At 36.6% G+C, this 21,082-nt stretch overlaps 1 protein-coding gene across 1 annotated transcript in view; it reads right to left on the bottom strand.

The window, feature by feature from the left end:
* Positions 1–21,082, bottom strand: part of srbd1 (S1 RNA binding domain 1) — a 140,870-nt gene that overhangs the window by 31,584 nt on the left and 88,204 nt on the right. Inside the window, exons 16-18 of the mRNA XM_022684965.2 lie at positions 8,119–8,225; positions 3,356–3,523; positions 1,290–1,439 (exon numbers count right to left, since the gene is read on the bottom strand). Of these exons, the coding sequence (XP_022540686.2) occupies positions 1,290–1,439; positions 3,356–3,523; positions 8,119–8,225 (425 nt within the window). The remainder of the gene's footprint in view (positions 1–1,289; positions 1,440–3,355; positions 3,524–8,118; positions 8,226–21,082) is intronic.

Raw genomic sequence — 21,082 nt, 5'->3', positions numbered from 1 at the left:
AAACTTTTCCGATATTATGCACACCCCTAATTCACACTGTTACAAATATTTTGCAGTTCACATGTAGCCCAAACATTTCTAAGGTAGCATGAAAAACATATGTGATGACTACTAATTGAGTCAAAATGATACATCTGGGGCCCTATTTTAGCAACCTACAGTGCATTAGTCAATTGCGCATCATGCAGCTGGATTTAGGGCATGTTACTGTGTCTTTGTTATGGTGATGCTGTAAAAATTACGCCTTGTGCAGCTCGAAATGCACAGGGGGCACAAACTAATTATTTTAATTATTTATGGGTGTGTTTTGGGCATAATGTGAAATAAATCAATCAGTGTGCCAGTGGTCATTCCCTTTAAGAGGCAAATGCGGTCTGACTTTGGTGCGTTGGTATCTTAACAATGTGGCGTTTTTGTGCGTCTCAGCAGAGGACACTGACCTGCACGGTCACACTGTTAAGATACTCCTGCAGCTCATTTAAAGGATTTAAGATTTAAGATGCATCAGAAGGATTTAAATGAGAATTAAGACAATTAGTTCATGCCTTTTGTGTGTTATGAGCTGCAAAAGTTTTTTTTTTTTTGCGCCCTCACAATATCAAAGACACACAATACACTCTATATCCAAGCTGCACGATGCACAATTAACCAGCATGCTGTACACCGTTAAAATACTGCCCACTATTTGCATGAGAACATGAAACAAACCATAACGTTTTACAAGAAATGTTTGATTTTTTAATATTTTTCCTGTCCCTTTTGTCTAATGACAGTGTGCACTTCAGCTGAAAAAGACTGTATTAAAAAAGGCCTTAACATTATCACTGTCACACATTGCTTAAATGTGTATATTTATACTATATATTTACATTGTACATAAAAATATCACTAATATAAAGCATATTTAAAGAGTATACTTAATTTGGGATGACCTATGAACAAGTTGTATTTAAAATGCTGTAAACCTGCTTAAAAACTAAATAATCTGAACAAAAATAAACAGTTTGTCGCTTTTTTATTAATGTATCATCTTGTTTAAAAAAAAAAACATATGCCAAGGACAGAATTCATTGGTTTTCATTCCTCCACAAAACTTTACTTTGCACTGAAAATGCATTAAAACAAATACTCCCTCTCTCTCACACACAAACACATACAGCACTAAATGCTACAACTCACATTAATCCCCTGTACACACAGCCCAAGCCATTAATACACTGTGTTACTAACTGACGTGTTTATGCAAATGCAGCAGTGTGTGTTAGATTAGGGTGGTGTTCTGCTCTTACCTCATGGCGATGCTGTAGGACTCAGGATGGATGCAGGTCTGGTCCAGAGGGTTTGGCTGGTTGCAGATGCTGCCTGTGGTTTTAGTTCTGCTCTTCTTTGCTGTCGGCTTCTCAGCAGCTGCAGAGTCTGGATTTCCACCTGAGCCATAACTGTATAAACCAGAAAACAGCTTAACTTACGAACTTCACAGCTTAATAGTCACAAACATGTCAGTTTATTAACAGTGTAATTAGAGCTATTGCCATAGCAGCTAATGGGGATTCAAATAAAGGAATAGAATAATAAACAGGACTCACGCAAATAAGATGGTTCATTAATGAAAGTAGCAACACACGGGATAGTTAAAACGTTCAGGGTAATACCAGTATACAGTGTACAGCAGCAACGGAGAGTAAACATACCATAAAAAAGAATCAGTCCAAAGGTCATACAAAAGCAAGAGATATCAGAGGGTAGGCAAAAAATCGAGGTCAGAAAACAAAAACAAGATTATATGAGAAGCTAACACAGGCAATGGGATCAACGCATTGCATGTGGAAAACCAACAATACTCAGCTCAGCTCAACAATTAAGAGACCACTTAAATTTCTGTATCAGTTTCTCTGAATTTGCTTTTTATTGGTATATGTTTGAATAAAATGAACTTTGTGGTTTTATTCTTTGAACTACGAACAACATTTCTCCCAAATTCCAAATAAAAATATTGTTTTTCAGAGCATTTATTTGCAGAAAAATGAGAAATGGCTGAAATAACAAAAAAGATGCAGAGCTTTCAGACCTCAAGGTAAAGAAAACAAGTTCATATTCATGAAGTTTTAGGAGTTCAGAAATCAATATTTGGTGGAAGAACCCTGTTTTTTAATAACAATTTTCATGAATATTGGCATGTTCTCCTCCACCAGTCTTACACACTGCTTTTGGATAACTTTATGCCACTCCTGGTGCAAAAATTCAAGCAGTTCAGCTTGGTTTGATGGTTTGTGATCATCCATATTCCCCTTGAATATATTTCAGAGGTCAATGTCAATTTGGTAAAAACAAAGAAACTCATTGTTTTTATGTAGTCTCTTATTTATTGATTTGTTTTTCAGAGCTGTATATGGGTGTAAACAGGTGTGATTAATATTCCAGTGATTGACTTCCTGAAAGCGCATGTGCATTCTGGGTATTATAGTCCGGAGGCTGGAGATTGCAGGTAGAGCTTAGTGTGAAAGAGACAGTGAGAAAGACCCACACTCTCACAGTTTATGTTGCATTTTCTTAGACTCATCAGAACAGAAGCAGAAAAATGTGGATATTGAAAACTGAATGTACAGTGGATAAAAAAGGGTACACGCCCCTGTGAAAAATTCCAGGTTGAGTGATGTAAAAAACAATGTTTAACTTCAGAACTGTTTCCACCTGTAATGTGATCTATTACTCTGTTTTTAACCCTGTGTTCTTTCACTTCTCTTTCAGGATTGACTTTTTAGGGAGAATAGCAACGTTTCAGAATTTTTACAAATTGTAAAAAAATATATATATATATGTATCTATGTTTGGATTATTGTACTCCCAATGCTAAACAGTAGCCATAGGATAATAGTATGTAAATTGATCAAATTGAAGTGTTACCTCTGGGACAGCTTGGAAATGCCCACATCTGTAAGTTGTGAGGTAATATCTTGTGAGTATGGTTAAACACTGGCCAGTTTAAGAGAGGCCTGAAAACTGGTGGCAGAAGAATGGAACTTATATTCGTTCTGAAGTTGAAAATTATTAGTACTGCTCTATGCACAGTTTTACATGTGTACTGAAAACACATCTTTGAAGGCATTACCAACCATGGTGGACAGTGCAGTGATAGAGTGGAAATGATCGTGACTGGTGGCATCTGGCTAGAAATGTGTATATACAAACAAATGATTCAATGCAGGAGGCCACAATTACACATACTGCAGGTTAGTGAAGCGCTCTATAGCTTTAAAGGGACATGATAGTTCTTCCCATTCCAAGTCATTACTACTCATGAAGAAATCATGTGGGATCACAGAGCTTATAACACTTTTAACTATCTGCTACATACCTGTTCACAGTCTCTGGATTGATGCGGACAAAGCCGGCGCACTGTTGGAAGCTCTTTGGGCCGAGGCCTTTCACCAGCTTCAGCTGCTCTCGGTTCAGAAAGGGCCCGTTCGTCTCTCTCCACTCCGCTATGCTTTTCGCTCTGCCTGCATTCAGACCTGCAACATGCCTGCCAACACAACCAGCTAATTACTATATGCAACACTGTTCACTCTCCCAACAAATCTATACTTAATGTCAAATAAATGGTTGAAACAGCCGCATCCAGAAGGAAGTGTACCATACATATTCAATCAGGGGTAGGTCCGGCGAAGCAGCTGGCCATGGCAAGATTTTAAGATGGCAGCAGTACGCGGACAAGCATTGTCCTGTTAAAATACGTAGAACACTGGAGTGTGCATTCAGACAAGGTTGGAAAACTGGTTGCAGGACAACAATAATGTAGCTAATAGCTAATAATACTGCTAAGCTAAGTTAAGTAAACAAAAATGTAATTATTAAAAAAAAACATTTTCAAATTGTCGTTCGTCCCAAGTTGCTTGTTTTAACATGAACACGCAGGCTACAGTCTAATATACTCACCTCAGAACAGCAAAAGAGCTAGCGCTGTGGTTAGCAGCTAATGCTAGCCAGGGTTAGCAACAGGCTACAGGCCGATAATACTCGCCTCTGAACGGCAAAAGAGCTAATGCTTAGCAAGATAAGCGGCTAATGCTAATGCTGGTTCAGGAGTGCTATTTGGGATTTGCATCAGGCTACAGGCCGTTAGCGGCTAATACTAAAACTGCTGGAGAACTAACCTAAAACTCTTTTTGGAAAATTAAAGGATTTTAAGTGTGTCTTATAGTGCAAAAAATATGGTAATTGCCTCAACTAAGTAACTAACTAACACAAGTTTCTTGTTGAAAGTTGGTCTGACCAAATAATCTGTGTAGGGCAAATTTAGCAAATTATTGTAGAACCTTAATTGAGGTCAAGCTAACTACTTTGCACACGCTCAGTTTGAACTTCAGTTAAACAGGGTCTAATAAGCAATTCTGCAGGGGCTTTCGCCTGATGTTGTTCACACTATTTCCATATTTGGCGTGTTCTTTCACCTCTTACTCACCATGTGTGTAGTCAATCTCCACAGGCTGCTGCCTTTTTTTGGGATTTATATATATATATATGTGTGTTATATGATAGTTACCTGTCTATATTGAAGGCTATAAGAGCTAGTTACGGTGTTTTGTGTTGCTGAGTGTGATTATATGCTGGCTTATTCCTGCTGCTCATATTTGCATTACCACAAGCTTATATGACTGGTAATAAATAAAAACTTACAACACATTTCATAGAACTTAAATAGGCCAACTACAAACAAAAAGTGATTTTTTTGAGTTGGTGGGATTTAAAATTGAAGTTTTTATACATATGACGAATGATCTGATTTAACGATTCCTAGTAGGCACAACTTTTTTTCATATTTACAGTAAAGACCTAGTAAAAACGAATTCTGCGGGGATATAAAAACAACGTGAAAATATAAGCTGAGGTTACACTAGCTGTTGCATTTAAATAATGGAGGTAGAATTACAGTATATTTGGAAAAAAAACGTGATTGAAAGTTGTCTGTTTTGCTATTGAAACCTATGGGGATGGGTGGGGTTGCACAGCTTTCTGCAACCTAACAGCAGGGGGCCTGACCTGTGGTGGCTTCACTTTTAAGAGCTGACGCTCTGTCTAGCTATACACAGACTATGTGCTGTACACAGTGCTTTCACATGTGGACTGGTTTGAAGTCTCCACCAAGGCAGGAGCAGGATTCAACTTTGGAGTTACACCACAAAAGTCTGTCCAAACTTTCCCCAAAGTTCAATTGCTGTTGGTTGATTTGTTCTGGGTGCAACTATTTTTATTTTTGACTAGAAGTGCATTTTTAGGAGTTTTCAGAAGTTTTTCCAGATTTTTTCCTTTTTCTTTGCCCCTACAAACCTTGTAAGATGTACCAAAAACAGGCTTCAAACACTCTTCAACACTCAATAGGCACTTTTCCCTTCACGTCATGTCATTCTCCTCTACCTGCCACCTCTAAATCCAGCTTGTTTTTGGTATTAGTCATCGACTCAGATGTCAATACCCCTCTTTTCACCATACGTTCTGAGAAGAAACTGCGCTTTGAACGCTCAGCCGAGGGGCATGGAAATTCTATTTCATACTAATCTAATCCTTACATATTCATGTGTGAAAGATTAGTGCAAATATTGAGGACATTTTCCAGAGGAGCTAGCAAAAGGTTTCCGAAGAGCTCATAATCTTTGTGACCTTTTCGCTTCGAACAAGCAGGCTTTGAACGCTTTTCAGTGACACGGCGTGAGCAATTTAAAGCGACAGCTCCCTCCGAAAGCAGCTATGTAAACACAGTATGTCATCACTTATAAATAAGGCCCGAATAGTGGAGTTGTGAACTTGTAGCGTTTGGGAGAGAGTAAGCGAGTGTGTCTGGAGCTGAGAACTCATTTAAAGTCAGGTAAACAGATGACCTGATCCCGGCCTGCTTCACACTCCACCACTTCTGGCCCTGAATGACATAATATGGTTTTCAGATGCAGTAGCATGAGTTTGGACACCTTCCGTAAAACAGAGAGCTCAAATACTGGACATTTAGCCTTGTAGGTTTTCTTGGAATGATGTAGTGTGGTTATCACTATGTTTAGCTTGTGTGTGTGTGTGTGTGTGTGTGAGGGAAAGTGGGGGAAAAAACATCAAAAAACATTTTGTTTTGCAGCTGCATTAATGCAGTTAAGCTCCTGTTTATAATACAGCAAATATTTTTCTATTACTGCTAAAATTGCACTGACTTAAATGGCAATGGCCAAATTATGTTTATTCTGCCTGTATATTTCAACATCACTGAGTTTTTTTTTTTTAAGCACAGCCCTATTCACAGGTGTGTGTCTGTATAAAGACCAGGTGTGAACAATGAAAGAAATTGGTCATGTATTTTTTAAAGGGGCATTAAATTGGAGCATGACAACGAGCACGATGTACAGCCTTATTAGGACAAAAATGGTCTATTTTAACATGTTTAATCTTTATTCAAACAATATTCAGAGCGGGCACTAATAATACTAAATTCATGCAAATTGAACAAATACATCGTCGCTGTCCAATGTAAAACAAGTATCTCCAAAACAGCAACTTCACAGGAGAAAGAAAAAACTTCTAAATTTCAATGGAAATCTCTGTAAAAAGAGTTAATTTCAGGTCATGTTGAAGTATGTCTATTGGTCCGTTCATCACAAAAGTTTGGCACAATGCAAGGGACAGTTTGTTTGCTCAAATTATGCAGTTAACTAAAAATCTACAAAAAAACAGATACCTGTTTTTCATTGGACAGCGACATTATATGACATATCTTTTAAGGACAGACCCTCATTTATTATTACTGTACAACATTAGAAGCAGGCAGGTCCCTGTGAGCTGCACATGATTAGACCTTGGATAAAGAGGATTTTGGCACTAGACATTAGTTTGGTCTGATCTTGATTGTTAAAGATGGTGGATCACTACGGTGAGATCTCTAAAGTTTTCAAAAAGAAGTGCTGTGAATGTAGGTGAGTCTGGGGAAGGATTTAAAAAAGATCTCAGAACAATTAAAAATCAGTTATTTCACTGTGCAATTTTTTTGGGAGGTGTGCAAGATTTTTTATGTCTAACACACACTGTTTCACAAATCCTGGCCTTGCCTATGCCTAATTCTTTGGCAGATTTTAGTCTATTTTAACTTTTTTAAATATATATTAGGACAGGGAGTTTACATATTAGAAGCAGCTACCAGCTTCCACTGATTTTTATATTTCACAGTTTACTGAAGATACAAGGAGGATATGTAGCTGTGCGATTTTCACGATTAATTCTGTTCATTTGAATTACAGTTGCGATTTTCAAAATGGAGTAATCGCGATTTTACATACAGACATTTTATCTTTTTAATCTGAAAAAATATGCAAAAACGCTACTCATTTCTGAAGTGTTTATCCATCTTACCTTGGATAAGGGCGTCTCCCGCAGACTAACCCGCACATATTTTCTAAACGTTTTGAGGACTGGGCTTGTACAGAAAAAAAAGGTTTCAGCGCTGTTCCAGCACTTTTGACACAAACACCCGGTGGGATAAAGCCTATATTTATCTAGAAATAAGACTGTTTGTTGACATTAAACATTATAAATAAGCGGATTTTTTATTCAGTTTTTAAATTGGCATATTCTTAATGTCCGCTATGTATAAGATAAAAAGGCCAAAACATTTTCAGAGTAACACCATAGAACCACTTTTTAAGTTCTTTTACAGAAACGATAATTAAACAGTTACTTAGAGATCCTCAATCACAAAACATAAAACATATTAGAAATATGAAAGCCATGCTTGTGGGCCATTGAAGAATCATTCCAGTGTGTGTGTGTGTGTGTGTGTGTGTGTGTGTGTGTTTGTGTGTGTGTGAGACAGAGAGAGAGAGAGTGATAGAGCGAGTGAGAGACAGAGACTATGTGACTCAACAGTTGGAGTGCAAATATAAATGTGTAAAACAACTTGCTTGTGATTGTGTATAAGTACGAGCGTGTGTGTGTGTGTGTGTGTGTGTGTAGGTATGTAGGTGTGTACGGCTGCAGTCTGGCTCAGACTGAGTGGGGTGTCAGACTAAACAGAGCGGTGAGTAGTGGTGGGAGGCGAGTGTGAAGTTGCCATGTTGTGACTGCTGCTGGAAACTATTTGGCTTGTACCTCATCAGCGTCTCCGAGCAGATGTTGATGTCCACTCCCACGAAGCTCACACACTCCTGCACCACGCCGTCCAGCGCCGCCCTCAGCAGACTCTGCGACACGTCGTGCTGGAAACAGTGACCAACTCGCATTTACTAATGAATACATGCATGTGTCCTCATTACACTCTTCAAAATAAAGATTCTTCAAATGATTCATTGACCAATACTTTATAGGAACCACATTTGGTTCTATTAATGAGTATGAAAAACCTGTAAATTTGTAAAAAATAAATAAATAAAAAAAATTATGGAGCTGCAAATGCTTTATAAGCAATGCAATAGAAGAAAATAGACGTTTAATAAACAACAATATTTACATACATATGTGAACATGCAAACCCTTTAAAGCAATCTTTTTTATAATATATTTTCTCTAATTTTATCCTTTTTCTCCCCAATTTGGAATGGCCAATTACCAAACCCACATATTAGGACCCTATCACTAGTAAGGCTCTCAACACTAGGGTGAAGGGTAAAGACTAGCTTATGACTCCTCGGATACATGTAGAGCAGCATCGCTGGGTAGCTAGTGCACTCAGAAGAGGAGGAAAGCACAGCACCCCAGCTCAGATACTTCAACTAACAGAAGCCTGTGCAGTCCACACTAAGAGCTCCACCTATCCAATCAGAAAGATCCAGAGAGAGTAATGAATTTTGCTCTTTGCAGCTATTTGCAGCTTACTTATATAAATGGTTCTTTGAGCATTTTTACATTTGCTTCTATAAAGAACTATGATTGTAACACAGATATATAAGTACATATACAGAATATTTTATATGTTTTAGACTCTATACATCAATCTTTACAGTTTCATAGGGCCCTATTTATCCAAACTACAAGCATGTAGTGACACCATAAAGCAGGGGACACTAATAGGCGGACTGCGGTCCGGGTCCGGACCCAGACATTGTCCAATCCGGACCCAAACCAATAAACTACTGAGAAGGATTTAATTCTGACAGTGTTCATTTAAAGTGGCGTAACTTTTTTTTCTCTTTCCCGGCTAGTGAATTGGGACGCGGCCAGGAAAAACGCCTTTAGAAAGAGATAGGGAGCCCGAGAACTGGCGGAAAAACGAGAACTGGCAGAGACCGGGACAGGGGAAAAATGTACACAAAATCTGGCCAGAGAGGCATTATATATATATATATATATATATATATAGTATACAGGATATAGCACTGAATCATATTAAAATGGTGACGGTCCGGACCTTGGACTGATTAAATTTTCTCAGACTGGACCATACTGATTTCTAATTAAATACCCCTGCCATAAAGTACTGTGTTTATATAGATATGAGAGTATGAATAACATTTCAAATGGTAAAAAAAAATAACATTATATTATCTTAAAATGTTTTCTGTTACATGCTGTTTCAGAAGGTAGAAATCAGACATGCACAGTGTTTTTATTTACTTTTTTTATTTAGTTATCCAATTTCTTTCGATTTTCTTTTGATCTGCTAAACAGGCTAAGTTTCTGATTTTCCAGCTATAGGAGCACGCTGTACGAGATTCTTGTACAAGCAGAGTTATCTGTACATTATTAAGTGCTGTCGAAGTCTCATATTTAACACTAGTCTTTTCACAAGGCCAGTGTTGTAGAGCGGCGGTCAGACCCTAACTCTGAATACCTTGTGGTCTTCATGCGGGTCTGAGAGAAGAGACAGGGAAAGCAGCAGAGCGTGGAGAGCTTCGCCTCCAGAGAGATGGAGAGAAGTTCGGAGGCTGTTTTTGTTGGAAAGAGTCTGTGACACTTCAAAGTCCACTCGCAGGGGTTTTCCATTAAGCGCAGGGAATTGATAAAGTTAATCCAACCGAACTTTTCACACTTTGGAGGCATTTTTTTTTAATGGAGATGGAATTCAAAGGGAAGAAAACCACAGAGCAGAATCCAAAACTGACAAAAATTAGGAGCAAGTGGGGAATTCTGAACAGCCTTTGTCTGAATTGCACAGGGACTTTTAAACATATGGAAGAAGTTACTGTTGTTAAAAGCCCTGGTAGAGGGGCAAAGAAGTTTTTCCGCTTTACTATCTCAGAAAGATGAGGAATCTTCTCGAGACACTTGATTTCCATAGATACTAGGAAAATGTGTGGCCTTGTGCTGAGCCAGACAATGGGACAAGTCAGGATCACATACAGAAGGAACACATAAAGCCTAAATCAGCCGTCTAACATTACACTATTTACCGTACTTACAATATGAAAGTGATTTTCTCTATTGATTAATACTTGGGCAGGATCTAGTGTTGGTCAGGTCCTATGGAATCTAAAGAATGCTGCACTGACCTGTGGGATAGGTGTGTGTGACCTCCTGCAAGTCTTAAAGTCACTTCTCTGTTCCCACTAACAATTATTAACAATGTGTGTAACACTCAACTTAATGAACACATTATTTCAGAGAAGTCTGGTGTAAGCTGTGCTCTTCTGAAGAAATGTACACTGTCAGAACCGCTAACTATTAATGGTAGTGATCGAAAGCAGACACACTTTGAAAGCATTCAAATGCACCCACAAGATTAATCATAGAAAATTATTAGATGAAATGGTTATGACTACACTGCCTGGAACCACTGATATGTGCTTAGATATTATTAATCACATCAGAAATATATTCTTAATGATATGACAAAACATTGATCTTGTAATTTTAAAAATACACTACTGCAACAAAATTACTATTAAAGTGTATTTGGCAAAAAAATATCTAGTAGATATTTAATGGTAAATGAAAACAGTGTGAATTTTATTTTTGCTACAAACTGCAAAAAAAAAAAAAGTTTTTTTTTTTATAAATGTTTTATTTTTAAGGGTATTTTTGCGATAACGATATTAAAAGATTTTGTCAAAATTATAGAGTACAATACAATATGGTACACCACTAATACACTATCATCTATTGTCTATTAGGACTGTGCCATATCGTATCGTATGCAATAATATCGCCCTTTTTTTTATTATATTATGAACAATATATTTCCCTGCAATATCGTGCCATATCACCCACCCCCAATTTTCACATCAGGGCACTACTTTTTTTTTGCTGTTTTTAACAAAAGAAAAGTTCACATGGTTTTCATTTCCCATTATATATCTACTAGAGACAGATTATATCTGTCCAGTATCATTTATTTTACTTAAATCCTGGATATATGGAGATATTTGGAGAGCATTATTAGTAACATGACATTCCAAATCATTGACGTCTGTTACAAATCTGATAAAATTCTTATATTTTTAATATCTCAGTTAGGGGTGTGCCATATCATATCATATGCAATAATAAAATTTCATTCTCATTTTGTTGCAGTAGTGTATTCTTGAAATGTGTTTTTTTTTTTTTTTTTATATATAATATTTTGTTATATCGCCAAGAGTATCGTTATCCCAAAAATACCACAACATATCGTGATTTTATTTTAGGGCCCTATTGCCCACCCCTACTGTCTTTTGTACTAACGTGTCCCACTGCTCACTCAACAAAAAGATAACAAACAAAAAAACAAAAAAAAAGGATAACAAGAAAAAAATAATAAATAAATAAATAAATACACTGCCTAAAACTTGAACACATTGTAGGTTTTTTTGTAACATCTGGTTGATCTGAATAGTAAATAAGATCATATTTGTATTGTAGACACTGCAATGCCTGGTTCTCTCTTTGAATATCTTGCTTATATATATATTTTTTAATATATATTTCTCCCTAATTTAGCTATGCCGATTATCCCACCCACTCAGCTGCACTCCTCCTATCACTAGTGATGTCCCAACGCCAGGAGGGTGAAGACTAGCACATGCCTCCTCCGATACATGTGAAGTCGGCCACCGCCTCTTTTCAAACTGCCAAGCACTGCCAAGTAGCCTCACAACAAACTCGGAGGAAAGCGCAGCAACTCTGTCTCGATACATCAGCTCACAGACGCCTGTGCTGAACATCATCATCCTGGGAGTGATGTAGGGAGAGAGCAAGGGCAATCCGGCTGCTGATGGCAAGCAGCATGACTGGGATTCGAACCTGAAATCTCCTGATCATAAGGATAGCACCTTAGTCTGCTGGAACACTTGAAGCCCATAGCTTTTATTTATTTATTTATTTTATAAAAATATTTATATTTTGTATATTGTAACTGTCTCCTTGTTTAATGAACCTGGACAGCTCTGAAAGCATTTCTCTGCTACCTGCACTGTGTTTGATTATGTAAGTAACAAAATTTCCTTGATTTGTTTATTTTATAAAAGAATAAAAACATATAGGCCTGACAAGCGTATACACACATACTCGTGAAAGCAAAAATATACAGACACTAAAAGCGACCCACTTCAAATACCAGCACACTTCAGCATCACTTCATACACACTCCACACTTCTGAATCAAGTTCACACACTTGAGCACTTACTCTACATACAGTCCAAAGGACACATTAAAAACTCCAGCTTCTTTTGATGAAGCCCGTTTCAAAATAAACACCCGCACGAGTGATTAAAGATATTCGGGTGACCTCTGTGCCGCAGATCAGAGTTAAAATCACATGAAAGAGTATTAAAACTTAAGAGAGAACACGCCGCAGTCAGAGATTTAGAGCTCGGCTCCTGTAATCACCCGTTTCGTTTGGGGAAAGTCCAACAGAAGTGCCTTTCATTAAAGGGCAGCAACACACACTTACAGACGGATGAGGTGTGGAAGATGTGTGCTGGTAGTGGAAGTGGATTTGAAGCAGGGGTGGGCGATACACCCTTAAAAAAAAACATCACAATATTTCAGAGTACTTTTGAGATAACGATTTTCTTAGTGATATGAAGTAATATGAAAAAAATAAAAAAATAAAAAAAGTGTTAAACAAACCTGAAGATATTATATTTTAGATTCTTCAGAGTTGCACCTCTTGCTTAGATGATAGTTTTGCACATCTTGGCTGAATTTTCTCAGTCAGCTTTATGAGGTAGAGTCACCTGGAATTCAGGCTTTCAGTTAACAGCTGTGCTGAACTTGATAAGAGTTAATTACTTGAATTTCAAATCAGTTGTGAAGTTGTGAAGAGGTAGAGTTGGTGGTAGACCTTGAAAGGGCAGCCGATGACAAAAGACTATTAAAAATGTAATGATAAAATAGGCTCTCACCAGGACCGCTCCAGGAAAGGAAGAGCAAGCGTTACCTCTGTTATACAGGATAAGTTCACCAGAGTTACCAGCCTCAGAAACAGCAAGTTAACAGCCTCGCTGGTAAATTTGGTTTTCAACACTTTTAAGTTACTACATGAATCCTTATGGGATCCTTCATAGTCTGGATGATTCAGCATTAATTTACAATGTAGGGGAAAAAAAAACATTGAATAAGAAGGTGTGTCCAAATGTTTGACTGGTAGTGTAGATCTTATTATTCCAAGAATTTACTACTTCAAGGAAATAAATGTAGAATTGTCCATTTTGAGGGAAAAAAAATCTGAATCCTGCTGAGACTCTGATTTTGTATAAAATAATAAGAATAAATATTTTATCCATGCATTTAAACTGCAAACATAAAAAAAATATTCAAAAATACCCTTAAAGCCTCACAGTTAATAAAAGACTTAAAGCTTTTAAGGCCGAATACCTCATTTTCACCATATGGATTTTTAAAATCACAATATTACTGTGTTACGATATATTGCATATATACCAGTAATAATACAATCTTCTACAGTCCTCTGAAGTAAATCTAAAGATAATCCATGTCTGAGTGTTCTACAGTTGTCTGAGTTTATGTTTGAGGGTATTATAGTGTTTGCATATATACACATACATATATATAAACAGACTAAATGCCTACGGCCCTTTTATAATTAACTTTCACTCACTCTCTTACTCTCTCTCACTCACACACACACACACAGCGAGAGGAAAGTGCAGAAATAATAAATAAAGGAACAGAATAGATTTTTCACATATTTAGAGACACAGTTGTTTACTGTGAGAGGGTGTTGAGTATTTGAAAGGGAAAAAAACTGGCACAGGACTAAGGCCTTGCACATTTGAATTATGTAGAATATAAATATATACTCTAAATTATTAACTCAAATCCTTCTTGAACTTTCTATTATTTTCCATTGTTATTCTATTCTATTTTGCAATATGCACATAATAAAAAAATGTCTTTTTTAAAACATACAGTATTTTAACACACATTTGGTGTTCATTTTAATAATATTTGAGTAAACAAATGCATGGTTTTGCATGGTTATGTGGGAAACCACAAAAAAATATATGAAGTAGAAACAATGTGTCTTGCTTAGCTGGTGTGTTATCAATGTTCAGTGTTTAATAAATATTCAAATAAAATATGTAGTTTTGTAATTGCCTTTTCTTTTCATGCATCATTATATATATATATATATATATATATATATATATATATATATATATATATATATATATATATATATATATATATATATCTCATAATGTTCATCATTACTCCAAAGAGCAAGAGTAAACCAAACGAAAGCCATTTTCACACAGCAGGTAAAAGTGTCCCAAAACTAATCATATGTAACACATCTGTGCTATATGTATCCCACTGTAAACCTGTTTATATATATATATATATGTTTGAGTAAAATAAACATTGTTGTTTTATTCTATAAACTATAGACAAAAATTTAAAATATATTGTCATTTAGAGCATTTATTTGCAGAGAATGAAAAATGGCTGAAAAAAACAAAAAAGATGCAGAACTTTCAGACCTCAAATACTGCAAAGAATTGGTGTGTTGGAATAACCCTGTTTTTTAATCACAGAACACGGCATGTTCTCCTCCACCAGTCTTACACACTGCTTTTGGTTACCTTTACGTCACTTCTGGGGCAAAAATTCAAGCAGTTCAGCTTGGTTTGATGGCTTGTGATCATCCATCTTCCTTGATTATATTCCAGAGGTTTTCAATTTGGTAAAATTAAAGAAACTCATCATTTTTAAGTGGTCTCTTATTTTCTTTTTCCAGAGCTGTATATGCGGTGATGTCACAGTTAAAAGAACAACATATGAAGGCTCATATATCTTAATTAATCTGAGTTTCAAGAAATTTAACATGACTGCAAAATTAAGAAAAAAAAAAGCAAAAAAAAAAAGTTTACAGAAATCAAGCAAGCAAGCCAAAAAAGTGATCATATCCGAATAACAGCCATTTTTTTTATTTTACAGCTAGCTTGTAAACATTCTCAGAGATAAACTTAGCTGTCAAACATGAACCAAAAGCGAAACTTCAGATGAAGCTTTGCTCCTTTGTGCACACGTGTCAGTTTAGAACTGTGAACTTTTCAGATGAATGTCTGGTATAGGTCATATTTAAAAGTATAGTCTGAACTAGGGGTGGGCGATATGGCTCTAAAATAATATCACGATATTTTAGGGTATTTTTGCGATAACGATATACTTGCGGATATAGGAAAACAGATAAATAATTTATTAATTTCAGGAATATAGTATAATAGTATAAGAGCATAATCATAATGTGGCAAAATAAATAATATAGCATAAAATAATATAATGCAGCAAAAATCATTGCAGAATATTTAGTGCATGCATATAAACTGCAAACTAAAACAATTATACAATAAATACACATAAAGCTTCACAGTAAATAATAGACTACAAGACTATAAGACAGAACATCTCTATTATCACGATATGGATTTTTAATATCACAATATTTCTGTGTCACGATATATTGTATACGATATAATATATAATATAGTCTGAACAGCCCAAAAATTTTTATTAAATCCAATGTGGTGATGTTCCTAACTGTCCTAAAAGTTTAAATAAGACTTCCTCCTTTAAACTGTTTGTTACTGTCTGGCAGTAAGAACAGCATAAGGCTGTAAAAAACTTAATGCAGGGTTATAGTGGAAACCTTTATCTTACTGTATGTATACGGCTGACTTATTAAACACATGATAGATTACTTTCAAACTGGATTTTATTCCAGCTGTTGCTCTTGTTTTAATTCCACGATTCCACAATATTTCAGTAGTAGATAATGTTCAATCACCAGAGGGCTGACTTATGGCGTCCCAGCATAATTACGTTTCAAATTAGCCAGAATGCAGAGCAGTGCGCAGTCTGAAGCCCCGTGATCCATCGTGATGAAGCGCCCTGCACGAGGACTGTGAAAACACGCCCAGCAAAACAGAGACAGAAAAGGAGGATGGTCTGAGCAACAGATGTTGCTACAAAAACGCTAAAGAGTTCAACGACGCCAGAAAACAATTACTGTTTCCAAGGGTTTCCTAAGCATATGACAAAAAAATAAAATGATTTTTATTATTATGATTATTTTTCTCAGAAAATCTGCCTCTACGCATGGGGATGTGATAGAATAGCTCCAGCCGTATTCCTGGACGTACGGTCTAAAAATCACACCTCTAAACTATTGCACTTCTTATGAACTGCCAAAAGAAGTGTGGGTGCAGCAGCTAATAAATCTCCAACAGCGCTGGCAGCAATCCGGCTCAGCATTTGAACTTATCTAATGTGCATCAGTCTTCAGAGCGGTGTCCCGTCTCGTCTAGGTGCTGATGTTTTAATGCCCGCTCCCTAAACGACTAACGCAGGGAAGAAATGAGTGGTGATTACTGCGGGGTTCCACAAGGCTCTATCTCGGGGGCCCTGTGCTTTTGTGCCAGAGGTGTTAATGGACATGCTAAAGCAGAGAAGAGGTTGACTGGAGAAGTGGGAAAATAAGGGCTGAAGCAATAAAAGGGAGCCGCTTCAATAAGTAGGGGTCAATGACAATACTAAAATGAATGGAAATGAATAAAGATAACAGGATTAGACCTGAAAGGAGATACTGCAGATGTGTAATTCTGAAGGTTCTGGTGAAATAGAGCACTAAGAGATTTACTGACCTTCTGAAGAAGTGACTGTAGAAAGAGGGTGCATGAGCGAGGATTTGCACAGTGTTCTAATTCCCCATCAGAGCTATGAATGGCCAAGTAAAAAATAATAATCTTTTTTTTTTTTTTAATTCATAAATAGTCGAAAAATATAGTCTATCAAGCATAATATGAAGGGTTCTTTTGAGCAACACCATAAAAGAAAAAATCCTGTCATGTTCTGATTTTGGTGTTACCAATAAACTCTGATACTTCAGTTAAGTTCAGGTTTAAGCTGATGTGTGGTTTACTTTAGGTTTAGGTTGAGATGTAGGTTAAGTTTAGGCTTAGGTTGAGATTTTGGTTTAGTTAAGGTTTAGGCTAGGCTATAGGATGTGTTAAGGTTGTTTAGGTTGGGGTGTAAGTTATGTTTAGGTTTAGGTCCAGGGGAATTTTAGGTTTAGGAGCAGTTTTAGGTTCAAGTGTGAGATAACTTTGGATTTGATTTGAGGTGCTGGCTGCTTTAGGTTTGCATTAAGGTGCAGTAGTTTAAGCTCAGGTTTAGGTTGAGGTTGAGATGCACAAAGTTAAGTTCAATTGAGATAATTGAGGTGTAGTAGGTTAGATGTGGGTTGAAGTTGAGGTGTAGGTTACTTTAGGTTTAGACTAAGTTGTAGTAGGTTAAGTAGGTTAAAGAGTGAGGTGGAAGTTTAGTTTAGGTTTAGTGTGAGGTGTAGGTTAAATTAAGGTTTGGATTAAGGTTTAGGCTTAAGTAATGTTAAGATTGAGGTGTAGGTTAAATTCAGGTTTAGACTGAGGTGTAGATTAAGTTTAAGGTTAGATTAAGTTCAGGTTTAGATTGAAGTGTAGGTTTAGCTTAGGTTTAGAATGAGATGGTGTATGTTTAGTGTAAGTTAAATTTAGGTTTAGACTGAGAGGTAGGTTAAATTTAGGTTTAGATTGAGGTGTAAGTTAAGTTTAGGTATAGATCGAAGTGTACGTTAAGATCAGTTATTACTTTTGTGCAGTCTGGATGACCAAAAACAATGACTTCAGTTTTAGAAAATTATTAGACAGACAGAGTTTTAAATCGTGCAGACAATTACTTAATGCAAGCATGGAACAATCGAAGTTAAGGTTACCTTTACATTTAGATTGAGTTGTGGAAAAAGTTTACGTTAATTTTTTTTTATAGGAAGTCTTATCTGTATGTCTTTGTGTTTTTTTTTTGTCCTGATGGTGATTTTATCTGGGGGAAAGTCATTTATCACAGAGCAGACAGTGCTGATACTGGATCGCAGTAATGTAGCACCTCTGGCTGAAAAGAGCATTTTGTTTTCCTCAAAGCTCAGACGCCATTAGAAAGCCTCACTATTCATCTTTCACGCTACAGTAGTGACATTAAGACTCCAGCACTAGAGGTCCTCAGAGAGGGAATCAGAGAGTTCAGCTGAATGCTACATTAGATGCTACATGAGCTACACAAGACCTTAAATGACCAGATCAGCCAAGTGCAGCTGTCTAAAGATAAGTAAAGGTAAATGAAGCTGAACTAATTGTATACAATAATGGAAAACACAGAGTTTTACACTAAGAAAAAGAGACTCCACCAATTACTCTCATATGCTCCATTTGACACCTCCGAGAGGTCACAGCTACAGCAAGACACTTTTGGAATGTATGAATGTGGGAGACCACTTCAGTTTCTCTGATTTTGCTATTTATAGGTTTTTGTTTGTGTAAAATTAACATTGTTGTTTTAATCTATAAACTACGGACAACATTTCTCCTAAATTCCAAATAAAAATATTGTCATTTAGAGCATTTCTTTGCAGAAAATGAGAAATGGATGAAAAAACGAACAAACAAAAAAATGCAGAACTTTCAGACCTCAAATAATGCAAAGAAAGCAAGTTCATATTCAAGTTCAAAAATCAATATTTGGTGGAATAACCCTGTTTTTTAATCACAGTTTTAGTGCATTTTGGCATGTTCTCCACCACCAGTCTTACACACTGATTTTGGATAACTTTATGCCACTCCTGGTGCAAAAATTCAAGCAGTTCAGCTTGGTTTGATGGTTGTGGTTGGTTTGGGTCTATCTTCCTCTTGATTATATTCCAGAGGTTGTCAATTTGGTAAAATCAAAGAAACTCATCGTTTTTAAGTGGTCTCTTATTTTTCTTTACATAATCTCATACACGTTTTATGATGAAAAGACCAATAGAAATAATCCAAAATTACGTTTAATTAGGGCTGCACAAAATTAGAAAAAAATTACACTGCAATATATAGTTATCTGCAATATAACACATTTTACAGACTATAAAAAAATGTAATAAAGCGCTTCTGTTTATTTACGGTAAGCTTAGATTTCCAATATGTGTAACAGTGTGGTTAGCAGCGCTTAGCACTAATAAATGTTGCCAGATAGTGCTAAATTTCCTTTTTTGATTAAGCTTTTTGTGGCATGATATGTAAAGTTTCTTTTCTTATGAAATCCTATAAAATCAGTATTATATTTTTCTCAAATCCAGTCAGGATTTGTTAATTCAATTCCAGATTTTTTACTATATATCTCATTTATTTAAAGTCTCAAAATAAATTTAAGATTCTGTCTGTGTCCTTTGCATTAAAAAAATCATAGGGCCCTACATTCCATGTCCTGCCGTGTGACTATTGCTCAAATGATATGCTCCAAGTCATTACACATGTTCTGTGTCTTCAAGGCAAGCTCTTTAGTAGGCTGCTGTATGTGGATGAACATTCTCCTGTTGGAAAGGACAGACGTCTCTGCACATTTTTAGTCAGGGGTTAGGTCTGGAGATGCATCTGGTAAGGCAAGCTCTTGAGATGACAGCAGTATGTGGAGGAATGCTGTCCTGCTGGAATAGCACCCTAGAGTGCGAACTCCAAAAAAGAGGGTTATTCTCAGTGACAAATCCAATGAATCCATGTGGAAAGGCAAGCTTAAAGTCCAAAGTTAATGAGGTCCTGCAACCAGTGGTGCTTCCTTTTCTGAACGCAAAGTCTGGTGAACTATTCCAGCAGGACTTTGTTCATCCACACTCTGCTGTCATCTGAAGAACATGCCAGCATCTTTTTTGCACTATAAGGCGCACATAAAATCTTCTAAATTTCCCAAAAATCAACAGTGCACATTATAATCCAGTGCGCCTTATGTATGAATTTTCACAGTCAGGTTGTAAGGAGCAGTAGCGCCACTCTACTGAAGCTCGTCATTATAAAGGAGTTTCAATGAAGTTTCTCCAGCTCCAAGGCTGGAGCAGTACTTGCAGTATTAGCCGCTAACCTCAGTGCTAGCTCTTTTTCCATTCAGAGGTGAGCATATCGGTCTGTAGCCTGAGTGTTTACCGTGTTAAAACAAGCTATGTGGTATGAACTGCGAGCTGATAGCTCCCTGGCTTACCAGGCATTTCAGGACTCCTTGGTGTAGCATTGTTGTAGGGTATTTACTAGCACTAATTGCTGCTAATCGTGCTAAAATACTGGAAATCTAAGCTCTGAGTGCTTTAATCAGCCAAAAAAACAGGTTTTAGGAGAGAAATCTGTGTAGATTAACATCCAGCGTCAAACATTGTTTGACTTTGAAAGAATTACAGTTTTGTTGCTGAATTAGCAGGGAAACATGGAGACACCCCTTTTCCTTACTATTGTCCCTTAAAATATGCCTTATAATATAAAGGCGCTCATTGATTTTTTTGCCTTATAATACGGTGAACCTTACAGTCTGTAAAATACGATACTGTGTATTTTTCTCTCTTTTTTTTTGTAGTAACAGGAAATAAAAAAAAAAAAAAACATTTACCTGATGCGATATCAAATGGATATTTTTTTTTTCAGCATTATTTGATACTTTAACTATTTTACAGCAGCGGATTTTGCAAGTAAAGCCACTGACAGCAGCTCATCAATCCTTCAACACCCCCTCAAGGGACTTTCTGCAAAGAATAACTAATATTTCCCAGTTCTTAACCTACAAAAACTCGCAGCTCGGTAACGTCGAGACGCAACCCAAGAAGTGTGTGGACAGGTTTCCCAT

This window comes from Astyanax mexicanus, chromosome 7 (genome assembly GCF_023375975.1).
Source record: "Astyanax mexicanus isolate ESR-SI-001 chromosome 7, AstMex3_surface, whole genome shotgun sequence".
In the NCBI taxonomy this organism is placed as follows: Eukaryota; Metazoa; Chordata; class Actinopteri; order Characiformes; family Acestrorhamphidae; genus Astyanax; species Astyanax mexicanus.
This window is presented reverse-complemented; position numbering and strand designations above follow the sequence as displayed.